The 18,645-nt window shown below is 49.5% G+C and overlaps 3 protein-coding genes across 3 annotated transcripts in view; 1 reads left to right on the forward strand and 2 right to left on the reverse strand.

Annotated features, from left to right (window-relative positions):
* Positions 1 to 3,481, reverse strand: part of CBL (Cbl proto-oncogene) — a 96,509-nt gene extending 93,028 nt beyond the window's left edge. The window contains exon 1 of the mRNA XM_057748724.1: positions 3,015 to 3,481. Coding sequence (XP_057604707.1) covers positions 3,015 to 3,206 — 192 coding nt within the window. The 5' untranslated portion in view covers positions 3,207 to 3,481. The remainder of the gene's footprint in view (positions 1 to 3,014) is intronic.
* Positions 3,482 to 9,030: 5,549 nt separating this feature from the next.
* Positions 9,031 to 13,079, forward strand: CCDC153 (coiled-coil domain containing 153). Its single transcript, XM_057696052.1, has 6 exons — positions 9,031 to 9,104; positions 9,819 to 9,889; positions 10,409 to 10,528; positions 11,030 to 11,122; positions 12,542 to 12,672; positions 12,934 to 13,079. Exons 1-6 carry the CDS (start codon positions 9,031 to 9,033, stop codon positions 13,060 to 13,062), a joined length of 618 nt encoding a protein of 205 aa, XP_057552035.1. The 3' UTR covers positions 13,063 to 13,079.
* Positions 13,080 to 13,612: 533 nt separating this feature from the next.
* On the reverse strand, positions 13,613 to 18,602 carry NHERF4 (NHERF family PDZ scaffold protein 4). Its single transcript, XM_057749780.1, has 11 exons — positions 18,522 to 18,602; positions 18,110 to 18,137; positions 17,884 to 17,957; positions 17,354 to 17,565; positions 16,896 to 17,085; positions 16,669 to 16,805; positions 16,207 to 16,411; positions 15,783 to 15,979; positions 15,456 to 15,683; positions 14,971 to 15,171; positions 13,613 to 14,720 (listed from the first exon to the last, which is right to left on the reverse strand). Exons 1-11 carry the CDS (start codon positions 18,535 to 18,537, stop codon positions 14,691 to 14,693), a joined length of 1,518 nt encoding a protein of 505 aa, XP_057605763.1. The 5' UTR covers positions 18,538 to 18,602; the 3' UTR covers positions 13,613 to 14,690.
* Between the last annotated feature and the right edge of the window lie 43 nt (positions 18,603 to 18,645).

Raw genomic sequence — 18,645 nt, forward strand, 5'->3', positions numbered from 1 at the left:
AAAATACTGCCAGCATGATGCTCTACTTCAGAGGTGGACAAACTACAGCCTGCAGCCTTTTTTTTGTAAATCAGCAAGATAAGAATGGCTTTTACATTTTCAAAGAGTTGTAAAAACAACAACAAAGAATATAAGACTGTGTAAGTGCCTAATGTATTTACTATCTATCCTGTGACAGAAAAGTTTGCCAACTCCCACTCTACTTCATAATGGAATTTTGAGTCTCTCACTAAATTAAATACCTTGATACTTCTATATTTACATTTAAGGCAATTGATATGATTGCTCTCTCCACCCCCCTGTCCAGCTGTCTCTTTACTTCCTAGCCACTTTCTTCACATACAAGTATCTTCACAAATATTACAATACACCGGGGTTGCAAAAAAAAAAAAAAGACAAAAAAAAAAAAACCCCAAAAATCTAGGCGCTTACCACGTCTTCTGTTTAATAATAAGCGTTCTAGCTCAAGCATTTTTCCAACAATGAGTTATAAGTTCTGCAATGGAATAGTAAATTGGGCCTATGTTGACCAGAACCCATGATTTTGTGCCAACTTCTCCATCCGTATACATCCAATATTGGAGGAGAGGAGACAGTTCCCAGTGTTAAATCAATAAACCGATTCATAACAGACTAGGCTAATATTCGCCTAGCTTCAAAGACAAGGTTAAAACAGGTATGAGATGGTGACTTAAAGCTAAATTCAATAAATGTGTGGGACATTTGAAGATCTGACACTAAGTTCTTCTCCACTTATATCACATGGCATTAAATCAAGAAGCGTTAGTGATACATTTAAGACTTTCAACAATAAAAATAAAGTGAAAAAAGAGAACCTCTATGCTCAAAATATCAAAAGTAAAAGAGATGGTGCAATCTAACAACATTACAGAAGTATTCAGAAAATCTGGAAAGTAGTACGAACCTACTGGTCTAATACATCAGAAAGGAAAACTAAGTTTTCATTTCAGCACAACCAGTAATATGTGATATGGGGCACAGAGTACTAAAAATCATCTTCCAAAACAAGTAACACAAGAATAAAACATTCCTTTCCCTACACTAGAATGGAAAAGCTAGAAGCTTACTTTCCTTGAAACTATCAAAACCTGAAAAGCCTTTAACTCAAAACTGAGAGGTCTTTATTCTTCCCAAATAATTAAACATTCTGCAGAAAAAAAAAATCACAATTCAATACACACTCTTTAAAGAGATGAATAAGATTTACAGGGGAATCTTATTTTAAGGACTACCTTACAGAGACTGAAAAGTTTGATAAAAAGTTTATTATTTTTAAGGAGAGGTCTCTAATCAATACAATTTTGACACACTGCATGTTGATACACATGTCTCAAATGAGAAACTAACTAGAAATACAAATGTTCTCCTCCATTCCACAGGAGAAACTTTTTAAGTCCTTAGCTCTAAACCCCTAAAATGCAAACCTACATCTTCAATTTTGAATATATCTGATATATTTTTTAAAGGTGTCAATGCAATTAAAATTTCCTTTACTGTCTAACATTCTTTAATGGTGTTATTACAATTTCTAATAATTAAATTAGCATAACACCAATATAATTAACATACAAATACTTTTTTTATTAATTACAATACCAATCAGTTAACATGAGAAAAACCAGCCCTAAAAAAGTAGCTTCCGAAACCACTGGTATGCACTACAGGAGCGCTAATTCACACACAGGACTTATTAAGCATTTATATAGCACATTTATATTTGCCAAGTGCTTCATAATCACTTTTATTAGCTGTTTCTAATCCAAAACAATCCATGAAGGACTTTACGGAGGAGGAACCTAGGCCCAGAGAGGAACCAAAGAAAATTTTACTCTGGAGGAAATAGCACCATTCTCTCACAATATCTAATCACCTTCCATCTGCAGAATGAATTCTGCAAAAATAAGTTATTAATACATGTGAAAAAGGGCAAGGAAATACTGAATTCTGTAGAACAAATCGTTAGACTGAACACTTTCAAGTACCTGGGACTAACTACTATATTTCATTATACAGACCCAACCATAAGGAAGTAAAATTCTCTCAACTGCCAAACTTAAAATGGGGTTATTTTTCACACCTGCTAAAAAAAAAAGTAATCAAAGCAGTTCATCTAAAGTCAGGTTCTGTAATAAGGAGTCAAATTCTGTTACAGAAAAAAAAAAAAGTAGAACCCAACGCAGTGTGTGTAAGGAGGAAGTTCTGAAAGAAGTCAGAATCTGCTGCTTAACCCGCTCAGTCATTATATCTCTCCGAAGATAATGGTTATAACCAGAACTTGTGGTTTAATCAGTGCATATCTCAGCACCAGCCATGGATCCCATCCAATGTTTTGGAGGAGAAAAACTTGAGCCAGCGCTAGATGTGGAGGAAAGTTCCTTCCTTGGCCCATTTAAACATCCCCCATTTCTTTCACTCGGTGTTACATCTTAATGAGGTAGGAAAAAAAAAAAAACTATACGCTCGCCCAGGGCGCAGTTTGCCTGCGGAGTTGTCAGGACCCCGGTCTCTCGATCAGAGCCCGTAAACCTAATTCCCCAGTCGAGCTCACCCAGCTAACAGTCCCAGCCGGTAAATCAAGCGCTCTTCCTCAACCCCCTCCCGCCTATCTCCCGGGGCCGATTCCGTGACCCACATCCCTACACCCCGCACAGCGCCCCAAACTCTGTACCCCCACTATACTTCCGCCCTGGTAGCTCCCCAGTTAACCTTCACCCCAGCACCCACCCCATCTTTGTCTCGCAACCCCAAACACACCACCTCGACATTCCCCCACTCCCAACCGCAGCCCTTCCCCCACCGCCGACCCCCATCCTCCCGGTCTCCTCCCCACCCCCACAGCCCCCACCCCTCCGCCCCGTCACCCCAGCTCCTCGCCTCCCCGGTCTCGCACGACCCGTCCCCTCCCCCAGCTTCCTCTGTCCCTTCCTTCCCCTCCCGCGGCCCCTCCGCCCACGCCCACCCCTGCTCCCGCGGGTCCTCTGCAGGCCTTTCACCTTGTCCATGAGCTTCCAGCACTTCTCCACCATCTTCTTGTCCACGGTCCCCGGAGGGTGGGGGCTGAGGTGGTGGTGGTGGTGGTGCGGCTGGAAGGCGTCCTTCATGAGCCCGATCAGGCCGCCGGAGCCCGAGCCCCCGGAGCCGCCGCCGCCCCCGGCCCCAGAGCTCTTTTTCACGTTGCCGGCCATGGCCCGGGGAGGGTGAGGGGCCCAGCCGCGTCCGCCGGCTCCCCTCGACTGCGAGTGAGGGAAAGAAGGAGGGCGTGAAGGAGGGGCCTCTCCCGGCAGCCGCCGCCGCCACAGCCGCCGGCTGTCCGGGCGGAGGGAGGGGCGGTCGCGGGGAGGGGAGTGGGCGGTGCTGGGAGCGCGAGTCCGCGCGGGCGCGCCCCTTCAGACAGCGCGAGCTGAGCCCGCGGAGCTCGGGGAAGCGGGCGGCCGCGTCCGGACTCGGGAGCGACCTCTCCTGCGCCACCCCCTCCCGAGCCACCGCTCCCGGAAAGCCGCGGTCAAGTTTCCGCGCCGCCTCCCCCGCCCGTGCGGCGAGGGGCGGGCCCGGGGGCGGCGGGGAGGAGGAGGGGGGAAACCTTGGCGCCGCGCCCCCTGCTGGAGGACCCGGGAAAGGGCGAGGCGGGGTATGACATGGAGTCTGCGCACTAGGCGGAAGCCGAGCCCTCCGTGTCCCTTGTGGGTTGTAGGTTTGTGCCTCCTAGATGGGGGTCATTGGGCTATTTAAATTAACACAGGTGGCCATAGAAAGGATCTCAATGTAAAGACTTTACCCCACACCTGACAAATGAGGAAATTGAACTTAAAGTCTTTACTTCTTGACATTGTGGGAGAAAAAGGGAAGTTCTTTCCCGAATCCCTAGTGGGTTTTGGGGGTTTTTTTTTAAAGATTTTTGTTTGTTTTGATGTGAACCATTTTTAAAGTCTTTATTGAATTTGTTATAACATTGCTTCGTTTTATGTTTTGGGTTTCTGGCTGCAAGGCATTTGGGGTCTTATCTCCCCAACCAGGGATCAAACCCACACCCCCTGCATTGGAAGGGGGAGGCTTAACCGCTGGACCACCAGGGAAGTCCCTCCCCAGTGTTTTAAACTCCTAGTTGTCAGGACCAAGCACAGGAACGTGAATGCTGCAGATTGTTGCATCCTGACTAGGCCCCAGAAAGGCTTGAGACACAGGCTTCGAGCTCTTCTTCCAGGCCCTTTGACCTTCTGAAAACAAAACACTTCCCCCTTTTTTTGCTTTGAACACAAGTTCCTTTTCTGGGAATTGAAAGTGTACTTAAGATTCCCCTGCTCAGTGCATTGCACCACAGGTACACACCTCCAGCATTAGGCCCTGACCACAGAAACTGAGCTTCAAGCCCTGGCCTAAGGAGGCCTCCCTCCTCGCAGGGAACAGCAATGCAGTTCCCAGTTACTTCCACTTTTCTAGTCTCAAAGTTCCGTTGGAAGAACTTTGAAAAAAAAAGAACTTCCCTTCCAAAGAAGGAAGTGCCCTGCCCTAATTTGCTAATTCTGAGCTTCAGCTTTGGGAGCTTGCAGGCCCTGGTGTGTCAATAAGTACTCAGTTCCTCTTCAGATTCCTCACCTGGCTCTTCTACAAAGCTCTCGACTGATTAGGGAATTAGGCTTATCAAATGATCCTGTAAGAGGGGAAAAAATATGCCAGACATCCTTGTTGGCAATTCAATGGCCTGTATCTAAGATTGATTGTGGAGTCAGAATTATCATTTCCTATCAGTAGAATTTCCATTAATCAGTTTCTACCTAGAAAGGCAATGTCTAAAGAAAAAATGTAGGCAAAGCTCTTAGATAATTGTCAATTCTTCTGGTCCCTGGTGCGTCCACCCTTAGTTTCAGGCTCTCCTTTCCTCTCCCTTGGTCTACTGAAAACTTTTCCTCACTGATTTCCCTACCATCTCCAATCCATTCTGCCCCCAAACCAATGCTCCTAAAGTATAGTTCTGATAGCATAAAACAAAACAAAACAAAAAACTTTAAACGCTCCCCATTGCCTCCTGAATGAAGTTAACAGTCATGACCTAACTCCAAACTACCTTGCAGTCTTATGCTATTCCAATACATATATCCTGTGCTGGCTGACTCACCAAGTCACAAAATACCACAATTCTTTCTTTTTTCGTCACTATTACTCAAAGCATTCCCCCTGCCTAAAGAGTGCTACTAAAGTCCAATCCATTTTTTAAACTCAGCTCAAATATCGTCCTCCTTACCAGACACTCCAGCTAGAAATAATCCTTCCCTCCTCTAAATTTCCATAATCATCTATTTCTCACATGCCACACATTAATTTATGGTATACTGTCTTATCAACTTTGGTCTTCCACAGTACTAGCACACTGTAGACATGCAAGGGTACCTTTCCCCCCTCATAGTCAAATCCTCGATTTAGTGGAGTATAGGGAAGAAATTGCCCCTTGGAGCTGTGTATGAGCTTGTAGGTCATCTATGTCGTGGTCCGAGTGCAGGTTGGAAAAGAATTTCCAGACACAAGGCAGAATATCAGGAAGATAGAGTTTATTAGAAAGAAGGGACGCTGTAAAGACAGCAGGATGACTTCCTGGCAGACCAGGGAGAGCCGATGCTCTGGTGGGCTCACAGCCAACTTTTATAACCCCCAAACAAGGAAAATTCCTGCTTTGAAAATGGCACTAATTGGTCAGTGTGCCAAAGGCAACAGGTGTTGTTAGGTGATAGGCTAGGGTCCTATATGGTGAATACCTTCCCTAATTATGGGGTCGGCTGGCCCAAGTCATGAGTCAAAGATTGCCCTGGGGGTTAAGATAACTCCAGAATTTGGTTGCTACGAGGGTCAGGTTAACTCTGGAATCTTGTCTTGTGACTTTGGTATAGGGCTCCACAATCTACACATCTACATTGTACATCTCTGGCTTGGTTTAAGGCTTCCAGTTTGTATTATGTTCAGTATGGTCTGTATACAATGGAATTGCATAATTTGCACTCTGTTTCTGCTGCAGTAAGCCATATTTCTTTTAATATACAGTGAGCTATGTCTCATATTTGAATAAAAGAGAGAGGGTGACCCTTCTCTCCTCTGTATCTCTTTAAAACCCTCGGATGGGATCCTATTCAAAGGAAGACAGGTTCTGCTGAAATGATCTTTCTTATTTTCACTTCTGAACTGAGGTTAACAAAAAAAGAAGATTGACCTTTCTTTCACAATTTTCACTTGACTTGTTTTCAAAATGTGCTACAGATTGAACTGCTGATCACAATGTCATTCTCATTCCTGGATTATTCTAGAGCTGGCTCAGTTTGTATCACATCACGTGACCCTTGGCACTTTTCTTATTCCATTTCACCTTCACCCCAAACCACATCCTCATTCTGCACCTGAAAGTCGGTTGGCTGAATATATTCAAAAAGTAAATGCTCTTCTGAGACATGATATGTTCTTTATACTCTACGATCTCTGTCCTCAATACGTGACTCCATGCAACAACACAACAGAGCACTAATTATTCTATGGAAAAGTCCCCAAACAGCCTCTGGATGAAGAGAAGGACCAGGACAGGAACCTCTACTGCATTCCTACAAGGGTAGAGAGGGTTGGGGGGAGGAGGAATAAACGAAAAACAGGCTTCAAGATTAGAAGAAAAATCTCTTCGATCTGAGAGATGTGCACAAGGTTATCTGACACTGAGGTACAGGAAGAGTAAACATCAGGAAGGACAAGGCTGCTTCTTCTCTTTACTCTGTAAAATATCCCTGGGGTCAGAGAGGTCCCCTGAAGCCATGAAGGTGACAGATATCATCAGCCTCTGCCTGAACCTGCCTGCTCCCTAGAGGAAGGATTTTTTCCCCAGATCTCACGGCTATTTCTTCAGATCTCTTCCTGACAACAGGCAATTGACAAAAAATGTTGAGGGAGACAGAGATAGAAATATCTAAGTAAAGAGCCTGCAGTTCCTTTACTCCACAAGGGGAAAAGCCCTGAAGTTTCTGCTGTTTTCATTCTAGCCAGTATGGTGTCCAGAGATCTAGGTGATAGACAACAAGGCTCCCAATAGCACAGGGCTGGGGAGAGGGGGTGGGGGGTCCAGGCTGCTGACCAGGGCAAGCCACTCATCATTCTCCCTTCCCCAGATTTGTTTTTCCAACTATTCATGACTCCAGCAAGATGCTAGGAAGCACCCGTAAGTGAGAGGCACCCCCAACATTGCTCAACAAATAATTTAAATAGAAAAATGCAGGAGACTCAGTAGAAGGTCAAGTAAGTCCACTAGAGGGAGCCCCAACCAACTCAATACTGCAAGGTACTTTCTTAGCACCTGTCTGAAAGTCAACCACAGATGGGAACGGAGGAAAAGAGGCAATACATTGTCACCTTGAGAGAAGATAGCCCTGTAAACACCTGGTGAAAATCCAGACCTTTCAAGATTTACAAAATCAAAGATTTCTTTTTTATTTTTTGGCCACACTCTGAGGCTTGCAGGATCTTAGTTCCCCGACCAGGGATGGAATCCGTGCCCCTTGCAGTGGAAGCACAGAGGCCTAACCACTGGACCACCAGGGAAGTCCCCAAAATCAAAGATTTAAGAGACTTCCCTGGTGGCACAGTGGTTAAGAACCCACCTGCCAATGCAGGGGACACGGTTTTGACCCCTGGTCTGGGAAGATCCCACATGCTGTGGAGCAACTAAGCCCATGAGCCACAACTACTGAGCCCATGCACCACAACTACTGAAGCCTGCATGCCTAGAGCCCATGCTCCACAACAAGAGAAGAAGCCACCACAATGAGAAGCCCAAACACTGCACTGCAGAGTAGTCCCTTCTCACCACAACTAGAGAAAAGCCTGCATGCAGCAGCGAAGACCCAACACAGCCAAAACTAAATTTAAAACATTTTAAAAAGCTATAAATTCTAAAAGAAAAAAAAAAGGATTTAAAGACCAGAAAACTGAGGCTGAGCAAGTTTAAATAAGGCTTGCCCAAGTTTACATATCCGGGGCGTGGGGGGTGGGGACAAGAACTCACAGCTCCTGTGTCTAACCAGTGCCCTTTCTTCTCCATTTGCATCTCTCTCTGTCAGCACCCTGGGGAAACTCTCTCTACCATCTTCTCCTGTACTTCTTTCCTTCATACACCACAGAGAGCCTTCCTGAAGTGGATCTTCAATTTTAAGCCTAATAATGTCATTTGTTGATGAGACCTTGGTATGTGTAAATTGCCCAAAATGGCTAGTCAGTCCTTTTCCTCTGTATCAGCACAATAGCATTATTTCAAATGTGTAAATCTGTAATTTGTAAGTGTTCAAATTGTAGGCAGAATCATAAACATAGAAGGGAATCATAGCTAATTGGCTCCAAAGCCCTTTCTCCTCAAACTGTACCTAGGATTTGGGGATAAGGAGAGTGCTGGCCCTCTGAGACCTTGGTATTTTAAGCTTTGTATTTAGCCACTCTACCTTCCTATGAACTCCATGTTTCCCAGTTGCCTGGACAACATGCAGCCTCCAGAAACAAAACCTTCCAGTTCTCAGTCCTGCCCCTAATGAAATCTGCCACTGTGGATTGGCTCCCAGAACCCAGTCTCCTCCTGGGCCTCCTAGCTGGTTGGACCTTTTCTCTGCCTCTCCTTGCGAGTGGGTCACACCACAGGGAGACACAACAGAGGCAAGAGAGGGTCCTGCAGGAAGGAAGAAGCAGGGTAAGGATGATGGGAGGAGGGATGGGACCAGGTACTGAGTTTTATTTTCTCTGAAACAGGATTGAGAGGAATGATTTCTGTACTTAGAGCCTAAATGGTGGAGAGAAACAACTCCATCCTTCCCCTGGCCCCAGCCTTGCCTAAGTCTCCAAGGAAACCAAGAACCGAAGCTTCTGGAAAGTATAAGAGACAGACTCGGAGACTAGAACACTAATTTTCCTGGGACTCCTGGTTCAACCTAGGGGTAAGGAGAGCATCTCCATGTCCAGATCTAAATATGAGTTCCCTCTCTCCCCCAGGACAGCAAGGAAATGCCACCTAAGGCCAAAGAAAAAGGGACCAAAGATGGGGTACAGAAGAAGAAAAGGAATGCAGGTGCTGGGGAGTCAGGCTGGGTGGAGGTGTGTGCCCCCTGCCTCTCTACGTTCTGGCTCAGAGACCGAGCAGCGGTCCTCCAGAGAGAATTCAGCCCTCTGAATAACAAGACAGGGCTGTCTTGACCTTCCCCCTTCAGACCTGCCCCCAGGTTCCATGGAGCTGAGAAGGTGGGGGAATTGCCACCCATGCCCACCCAGAGCCCCTTCTGGCTCTGTGCCTTCTTATATATTCATTACACATCTTTTGAGTACCTACTATGTGCTGGGCAGTGAGCTCATTAGACTTTGCCATCAGAGACACCTCATTTATTTTTATTTATTTATTTGTGTTTTGTTGTTGTTTTGTTTTGTTTTTTCTTATGTATGAGTGGGTATCCAATACCTTTTTTTTTCTTTAAGAACTTTTATTGAGATACAATTGTCATACAGTAAACTGCATATATTTAAAGTGTACAATTTGATATTTTTTCTTTAAGAACTTTTATTGAGATACAACTGACATACAATAAACTACATAGATTTAAAGTGTACAATTTGATATCTTTTTCCTTATTAGTAATGTATATATGGCAATCCCAATCTCGCAATTCATCCCACAGAGACCCCTCGTTTAGTGGCCCTCAGACCTTCTGCAAAAACAAAAGTCCAGGGTGTAGGATGAAGATGGGAGGGGGGTAGGTAAGGCTGAGATCCTGGCACGCTGAGGTTCTGCATCTTGCCAGGGCAGATGTGGAGGCAGAATCCATGCACAGGCTGGCACTGCTGGAAAAGGAGTTGCTCCAAGACCACTTGGGTAAGAAGGGTGGAAGTGCTGGGGTCAACAGAGGTGGAACAATAGGCATTTCTGTGCCCCCGGGAGTGTGAAAGATTGGAGCTGTGGTGGAGGGCTGAGCTGACCTCTAACCACCCCCTCGTGGAAAAAGATGGTCGAGATTTGGGGTTGTGAGGGAAGGATGGGCAGTAAGGGTTGATAAAGGCAGCTATTTTTTTTTTCTTTGTCCACATCACGTGGAATGAGGGATCCTAGTTCCCCAACTAGGGATCAAACCCTCACCCCCTGCTGTGGAAGCACAGAGTCCCAACCTCTGGACTGCCAGGGAAGTCCCAAGGCAGCTATTTTTTATAGCTGGAACACAGAGGGAGTTTTTGCTTCTTAGTAACAAAGAGCCTGTAGGATTCTAAGAGAAAAAAGGAAAAGAAAAATCCAGAATGACAATGGGAGGCTGGCAGGGGCAGAGCCTATCGAAGCCATGGGTGCTGATTCAGTGGAGTGCCCAGCCAGTCCTGAGGGCTGCTCTGGGATGGTTCACAGCTCTGCGGAGGGATGAGGCCCGCCGAGCCAAGGCTTCTGAAGACCAGCTGAAGCAGAGGATACGAGAACTGGAGGCTGAATTGGAGGGGGCACGGAGTGAAGGGAAGGCCATATATGCAGGTGTGCGCTTCATCAAGCAGGTGGGCAGGAGGCAGGGGCCTGGAAGGGGACAACCAAGAGGGCCAGGGGATGCTAGGAAGGGAGACAAGGAGGACTCCAGTCTGCCATGTCTAGTCTCAGCCTCCCCAGCACACACAAGAATCCTGAAAGAACCAAAGGAAGGCCTCTGGGATCTTGGGCAGGGACCTTCCATGATGCGCAATGCCATGCACTTGATGCTGTGTGGGTTACAAAACGCAGCCATAGCCTTTATCTCATTCATCCCATGGGAGTGAGTGGGAAGAAGGGCCTGAATCCCCATCCTGAGCTGGCAAGAGGGAAGGGAACCTTGTTTCCTAGCTCTTTCCCCAGCTTCTCAGAATCACCATAAGAAGAACCAAAAGGCCTTTATGCAACTGCCCCGCTAGATCAAGCAGAGCCCTCCCCACCCAGCACTTCCCATCCTTTCTCTACTGCTCTATCCCCACCTGGGTCCCTGGCCACCCACCGTCCCCACCACAGAGATGAGTCGTCAGTACTGGACCCTGCAGGAGGAGATGGAGACCCGCAGCAGACAGCTGGAGGAAGAAGTGAGGGGCCTTCGGGAGCAGTTAGGTAGGCTTCCCCACCCTTGAAGCCCTTTCCCTTGGAGGATCACTGATATGGTCCAGCCTTAGGATGGTCCTTTCTAGAAGACTGCAATGCAAGCTTTCTTATTGCTTTTCCCACTGACTCTCCCACCATTGAGGAGTGCAGCAGAGGTTTCAGGATTAAAAAAAAAATCTTAAGTTATATGTGAGGAAGACCTAAGTCTCTCACCCCATTTCCCCCTCTCAATGGTCTCTCCAAATCCAGTTCTTACTCCCCACCACTACATGCCTCTCATGAGCAAAACAGCCTCTTAGTCTGGCTGATTTTTATAATGAAACCAAGCTTAAATGAAACTGTTTGACTTATTTCTGTACCTTCAAGGCCTAATGCATGGTAGGTCCTAAATAACTATTTGCTGATAAGTGAATAAGCGTCTTTTATATATATATATATATTTAAATTTATTTATTTATTTTAGTTTTTATTTATTGGCTGCATTGGGTCTTCACTGCTGCGCGCCAGCTTTCTCTAGTTGCGCAGAGCAGGGACTACTCTTCATTGCAGTGCACGGGCTTCTTATTGCGTGGCTTCTCTTGTTGTGGAGCATGGGCTGTAGGTGCTTGGGCTTCAGTAGTTGCGGTGCATGGGCTCAATAGTTGTGGCTCGCAGGCTCTAGAGCACAGGCTCAGTAGTTGTGGCACACAAGCTTAGTTGCTCCAAGTCATGCGGGATCTTCCCAGACCAGGGCTTGAACCCGTGTCCCCTGCATTGGCAGGCAGATTCTTACCCACTGCGCCACCAGGGAAGCCCCTGAATAAGCTTCTAAATAAGCAAAAATATTTTTTTAAGAAGGAAGCCTTTTGCTATCTTCCATCTTGGTAACAGGACAGAGTTGAAAAATTTTAGTATGGCGCACAGATTTTCCACAATTTTTGGCCTCAAATTTTCTTATCCTAAAATAGCTGTAGTTTAGCTGTAGATATCCAAGAGTTGCTTATCTGCCATGCAGACCCTGAGTTCCTCTCCTAATATTTGTCTTATCTCAAATTTAAATCAATCCGCATTTATCAAGCACCTCCTACATACTAGGTGCTTTCCTATACATTATCACTTTTAACTTTCACAGCAAGCCTGCGAAGTAGGTGTCATTTTTTTTCTATAAGGATGAAGAAACTGAGTCTCAGAGAGAGACACATCAGACGTTACACAAGTAGTAAATGACAAGCAGATTTAGGACCCAGATCTCTTGTCCCAAGCCCAGTCTTTCTCTACTATACCTTCATGGCATATTTCAGCTCTTCATAGGAACTATGGGAAAGTTGCTGGCTCTGGGGGCTCCAATGATCCCACTCAGGTTCTGCTTTTTGAGTACTTTTGGAGACTCTTTTCAAGGGTAGAGAGTCACCATCCTGGCCTCTTTCATCCTTCTGCCCTCCTCCACAGAGATGTGCCAGAGGGAGGCTGAGGCTGCACAGCGAGAGGCCGAGCAGGCCCTGGGAGAGCGGGACCAAACTCTGGCTCAGCTCCGGGCCCACGTGGCAGACATGGAGGCCAAATACGAGGAAATCTTACACGTAAGCCCTACCCTCTGAAGGCCAGTGCTCCCAGGACCCAGCCCTCCCCCATCCCCACAAATCCCAGCTAGTCTGATAATGACAGACCTAGGGAAGGAAAAGAAGCATTTCCACAGGGCCCTCTGCTCTATCTGAAGGGGATACAACCACGCCTACCCACTAAGAATAAGAGCTTTAAGAAAACACTGGCTAGGAAAGCTTACAGACCAACCCTTCGCCCAGCCCTCTCCCTTCCTGAGATCTGAAGTTTTGTGTCTGCAGGACAGCCTGGACCGGCTCTTGGCCAAACTGAGAGCCGTCAAGCCTCAGTGGGATGGTGCTGTGCTGAGACTCCACGCCAGGCTCAAGGAGCAGCTCCGCCAGTTTGGACTCAACCCCCTGGATCTTTGAGATTGTGAGCCTCTAGTCTCTGGGGCCCTCTGAGGCCCCAGCAGTAAAGCTCTCTTGGTGTACAACTCAATGGGACGGTGGGCTGTGGCTTTGGGCAAAGATGAGTGCCTCCCAGAGATGAGTGCCTTCTCAGTTCTGGGCTGACCCATTACCCTGAAGACTGAATAAGAAGAAAGAAATTTTACAAGGTCTCAACTTCTCTCCTAGAGAAACTGGGTCCCACCCCTTGAACCTGGGGCCCTTTTGATCACCCTACCCCCATCCATACCAACAAAGGAAGCCAGGTTTGTGGGGGGAAACCATTTCTATAATAGACCGACAGTGACCAGGCACAAGCAATCCCAAGGTGCCCACAGAGGGGAGGTGCAGCCAGTCTCCACACCACGCAACATACCCAACAGTCCCGGAGTCACGCTTAGGGCGAGTTCCAGATGGGCTTCACTCCTAGTGGGCCCCACAGTCCCCCTGAAAAGGGAAAACTCTCTGTTTCTCCTCTAATTTACTACAACATTCTCAGCTCTACTTCCTTTCTGGTCAGATGTAGAGAGGGGAGGTTTCCCACATCAAGTAATTCTCTGCAGACACAATTTAACTCGTGTTACAATTTAAGTCTATTCTGAAGATATCTACCTGGAGATGTCATCAGATCCCACAGGTTAGGGGCTCAGTCCCACAAGACTGCCCTGGACCTCAAATATCAATATCAAGTCCAGGGTGTCTCCTGTGCTTCTGACCAACTGGCTATCAATCAGAGGTTCCCACAACGCCCTCCTTGGGTTCAATCATTTGCTAGAGTGATAAACTCAGGGAAACAGTTTACTAGATCACCAGTTTATTATAAACAACACAGCTCAGGAACAGGCAGATGGAAGAGATACACAGGGTGAGGTATGAGCACGGAAGCTCCGTGCCCTCCCCAGCTGCGCCACCCTCACAGCACCTCATGTTCAGAAACCCAGAAAGCTCTCTGAACCTGTCCTTTTGGGTTTCTATGGAGGCTTCATTATGTAAGCATGATCGATCAATCCACTGATCATTGGTGATTAATTCAACCTCCAGCCCCTCTCCCCTCCCAGGAGGTTGAGGGTGGGGGTCACCACATTATCACATGATTGGTTCCCCTGGAAACCAGTGTCCCATTCTCAGGGGCTTTCCCAAAGACCCCTCATTAACAAAACTAGGTGTAGTTGAAAGGGGCTTATTATGAATAACAGAAGACATCTTTATCACTCTTATTACTTAGGAAATTCCAAGGATTTTAGGAGCTCTCTGCCAGGAAAGGATATGAAGACCAAATGTGTATTTCTTGTTATAAATGACAATATCACAGCAGTCATCTCAGGCAGATCTTCATCCTTGGGGCACAGCTCCCAAAGATCCCACATAACTTCCTCTGGAATCAAAGGGGAGGCTCCCTCGTGTGCCCACCTGAGGCCTCTGGCCACACCCTCTTCCAGGAGGTGGGCCCATGGGAAGGGAGGGAGAGCCTGGACTATCCTGTGATTGGAAGTATCCGGAGTCCTAGAGCTGCAGCTTCTGGTTTATAGAGAGCATCTCAGCTCCCACCACCTCAGGCTGGACAGCGAAGACAGGAAAGCTTGGATAGCTCTGTGCCAAGCATGGGAGTGCTACAGCAGATCTGAGGCTACAGCCCAGTCCTAAACAGAGAATGAAGGGAGAGGTCATTCAGAAACCAGAAGAGTTCCTTTTCCCTGCCCCCACCTGCACTGGAATGCCCAGGGATGGGGCTTCTTCCCTGGGTCCTTCTGTCCCCACCCACCACGGCCTAAAGTCCCAACCTGCATGCCCCACGCTGCTTTACCCTGCAGCCTCCCACTCTGCCCTTCTCTCTGGCTCCCTTCTGTCCTCCTCTGGCCGCTCACAGTCCATCTGTCTCTTCTTCCTCACCTCTCCAGACCCTGGGGGAATCCAGGCTTCCAAGCCCTGCTGAGATCTGGCCGCCAGCTTCAGGCATAGGGGTGGCTCTGCCTCAGCCAGCTGCTGAAGCCTTCCCAGGTCATTCTCTCCACCCATGGGATACCCGTTCACCTCCAGAATCATGTCTCCCATTTGTAGCCCTGCCCGGGCAGCTGAGCCTCCTAGGGTCACCTGGTGGAATAGGGGGGATGTAGAGCTTGGAACACCAGGGGAAAGTTTACTGGGTGTTCTAAGGCTCTGGGAGGGAAGCAGAGGAAGGTTCATCAAGAGACAAGTGATTGGGGCTTCCTAGGTGGCGCAGTGGTTAAGAATCCACCTGACAATGCAGAGGTCACGGGTTCGATCCCAGCTCCAGGAAGATCCCACATGCCACGGAGCAACTAAGCCCGTGTGCCAGAAAAAAAAAAAAGAGACAAGTGATTACAAAGATCCAAGGTCCCTGGAGCATCAGTCACCTGGGAGATGAAGACACCAGGCCCACTGGCCACACAGCTGAGTCGGAAGCCATAGGCACCACCAGGCCCAGGGTACAGGAAGCACTGGTGGAAGCCACATGGGACAGGGGCCACCACTGTGTCTTCAACTGGTGGGTTCTTGGTCTCAAGCAGAGAGGCTGAGCCGGTGTCCTGGGGAGAGTCAGGGGTCTCTGTGCTCTCCAAGAAGAGGAGCGGGGACAAGCGAACCTGGAAAAGAGGAAGATAAAACAAACCTGTTGCTTCTCCTCGCAGCTGAGCCCTGCTCCATTCCTGCCGCCTCTCTAGCCCCCGCCCCTTGGCTCGCACCATGCTGAAGAAGCGGTCAGCCACAGGGTCGACGACAATGAGCGAGACGCGGGAGCCCTGCGCCCGGATCTGGGACACTGTCTCCTCGTGGCACAGCCCCTCCACGCTCTCCCCAGCCACAGCCACCAGCCGGTCTCCAGCCTGCATCCCAGCTTTCTCCGCTGGCAGTCCTGGGTCCACCTCCCACAGGAACTGACCTGGGACGCGGACATCCTCACTGCTCCTTTCCCACCGACCCCCAGTGCCGGCCCAGGCCACTGTGTGCGCACACTGGGGGACTGACCCAGGGGTACACAGGAGGAGGAGGCCGCGGGCTGGGGTTCAGCCAGGGCCCGCAGCTGTGTGCACTGAGAGGTGTATGTATACACTTATGCGCCCACCCCAAGGCCCACCTTCCCTCCCCCCTGCCAGGGTTCCCACTCACCGAGGCGACCATCAAGGCCCTTCTCTTCCCGGAGCACGAACCCAAAGCCTTTGGGCCCTTTCTCTAGATGCAAACAGCGGGGCTTGGTGGGCAGTGCCCAGCCCTCTGCCAGGGGTGCAGCCAGGGGCATTCCCAGCTGGCGACACTGTTCTTCCACCTCTGGCCCTGCCACCAGCAGGGTCACCTGCTTGCCACTCTGCCAAAGCTGTGGGGACCCAGCAGGACGTCGGCGTCAACCACCTGGGTAGGGAGGTCAGAGGCAGGCACCTCCTCACAGCCCCTCTTCCCAGGCCCAGGAATGAGGCACTAGGGAGGGGAGGGAAGAGCCTAGCACAGAGTGTAAAAGGGACAGATGGTGACAGAAGCACAAGATCAGATCAGATTAGGTGCCACGGGAAGGGGTCTGCTTCCCGAGGCAGGGAGCAGGCCCAGAGAGGTGAGGATGGACACAGGCAGCCGTACCTTCCTGCTGAGTTGGTTACGCGTGAACTTCTCCACACTGACCCCATTCACTTCTAGCAGTCGGGCCCCAGGGGGCACCCCTGCCCGCTCAGCTGCCCCTCCGGTGCTCAACACTAACCAGAAAGGACCCCGATGTCCTGGAAACCCAGACAGCAAGTTTCTGCCTGTTGCCAGCTCAGAACAGGGCTGAGAGCCCCCTCCTTACCCCTCCCGAGCTCTGAGCTCACCTTGGGTGATACCAAAGCCAAAGCCACCCTCGTCCTTCACTACGTGGCACAGCCGAGGTCGGACCCCTGGGCCGAGAGTAGGACAGAGGTGAGCATCGTTCCCCCGCTGAGCTCGGGCCACCTCATGCACATGCTGGGCCAAAACTGTCAGCAACACCCGAGGACCGCTGGCCCGGATGCGGCGTACCACCTGAACAGTGGGCACGAGGAGCGGGCTTGGGCCGGCCCCTCTTGCCACCTTCCCCTCCCTGGAAGCTACACTTTTACCGTGGGCACCAGCTCTCTGGAGGCCTTCACCCAACCATTCTGACCCGGGCATCCCTAAAACCTGGGAGATGGGGCAGGTCGAGGCTTGGGTCCTGCCCCCATATACGGGAGGAGGTGACCGACTGGCTGCTGTCTCCCTGAGGTGCTCTAGAATGTTCCCCTGCACCACAAGGGTCCCAGCCCAGCCTCACCACCGAATAGTCTTCATGTTCCACAACATGGTTGTTCACCCCCAGGATCCAGTCTCCTTCCCGAAGACCCTGGCGCTGGGCAGAGGAGCCTGGCTCCACCCTGCATACCACATGCCCAGCCCTGCCCCACGGCTGCTGCAGGTGGAAGCCAAAACTCCTGCCATCCTCTTTGTTCAGCAGATAGAAGCGAGGCCGTTCCAGGCTCCAGAGATCTGGAAGGGGACGTGGGCAGCAGAAAAGGGGGAAGAGAGGGGACACGACCCAAGTACAGGTTACCTTGTGGTTGGCAGACCCTCCCCCTGTGAGAGAACACTGGACAGACTTCCGCCCAGTTAGGTATTGGGCAGTGGGGCTGAACACGGTCCGGCAGAGTGGCTGGGACAGGAGGAGACACCCGGCCCCTTCCACCACCATGCGCTTACTCTCACCAAGGCTGTTATCAGAGGGAGACAGAGTGAGTGGTTACCAAAGAGATAGGATGTTGTGGCTCTGCGGAAAGGAAATGGTTGCCCCAAGGGGTGGGGGGTTACCAGAGGGGTCCTGGTCTTCATCCAGGGAGAGGACAGGATTATCAATGCCCAGCTTTGGGTTAAACTCAAACTTCCTGCAAAGAGGCAAGGCACGCAGGTAGGAGAAAGCTGACATCGAACTTGGGTCCTAGGCTCGCCTTGAGGTGCTAATAGCAGCTGAAGAGCTTCCCCACCTTCCATTCCCTCCTCCCCTTGCCCCGTTCCTCCTTCACAGCACGGCACTTACAGGGCCAAGGAAGCTGTGTCCTGAAGATCTGCCGAGCAAAGAAGGAGTGAGGGGAGGAGAGGCGCATTCTGCCCCCCAAGACTCCTCTTCCATGGTCATTAACTGAAAGGACTTAGGGGAACCCCCAAATTCAGGACTCTCCCCCTCTGTTCCGCTCTAAAAGGATCTTCCCTTCCCCCTCCTTCCCCTCCCCAGCCCAGGCCTTCTGATACGCACAGAAATCTGAGCATATCAGTACAGGGCGTGGACCAGGAAGGCAGGCACATCCACCCACTCACCTCTCCCCTCCTAACTTCCAGTCTATTTGCTTCAGGGCTCTAAGCCCCAATACCAAATGCGCCCTGGTCCCAAAGCCCTCCAGTCTGCCCTCTGCTCTAAAGTCCCCTCTGGAAGATTTCTCCCAGCCTCCTACCTGCAGCTGCCTCCATGGTTGGATCAGTGACCCAGCGCTCAGGGTAGGGACAAGGTCCATCGAAACCAGCTGATCCTCCCACCTGCCCCGCCACGTCCCGCCTCCTCCAAGACGCTGCCTGGGA

This window comes from Hippopotamus amphibius, chromosome 9 (genome assembly GCF_030028045.1).
Source record: "Hippopotamus amphibius kiboko isolate mHipAmp2 chromosome 9, mHipAmp2.hap2, whole genome shotgun sequence".
NCBI classification, from domain to species: domain Eukaryota; kingdom Metazoa; phylum Chordata; class Mammalia; order Artiodactyla; family Hippopotamidae; genus Hippopotamus; species Hippopotamus amphibius.

Bases quoted from the DNA above. Each gene is read 5' to 3' on its own strand.
- CCDC153 (XM_057696052.1), top strand. From the start codon at position 9,031: ATGCCACCTAAGGCCAAAGAAAAAGGGACCAAAGATGGGGTACAGAAG. The intron at 9,105-9,818 runs GTCAGGCTGGGT...GCATCTTGCCAG, and splicing joins AGGAATGCAGGTGCTGGGGA to GGCAGATGTGGAGGCAGAAT. The intron at 11,123-12,541 runs GTAGGCTTCCCC...CCTCCTCCACAG, and splicing joins GGGCCTTCGGGAGCAGTTAG to AGATGTGCCAGAGGGAGGCT.
- NHERF4 (XM_057749780.1), bottom strand. The intron at 17,566-17,883 runs GTAACCCCCCAC...GTCCCCTTCCAG, and splicing joins TGAAGACCAGGACCCCTCTG to ATCTCTGGAGCCTGGAACGG. The intron at 15,684-15,782 runs GTGCGAGCCAAG...CCTCTTTTCCAG, and splicing joins CTGACCGCTTCTTCAGCATG to GTTCGCTTGTCCCCGCTCCT.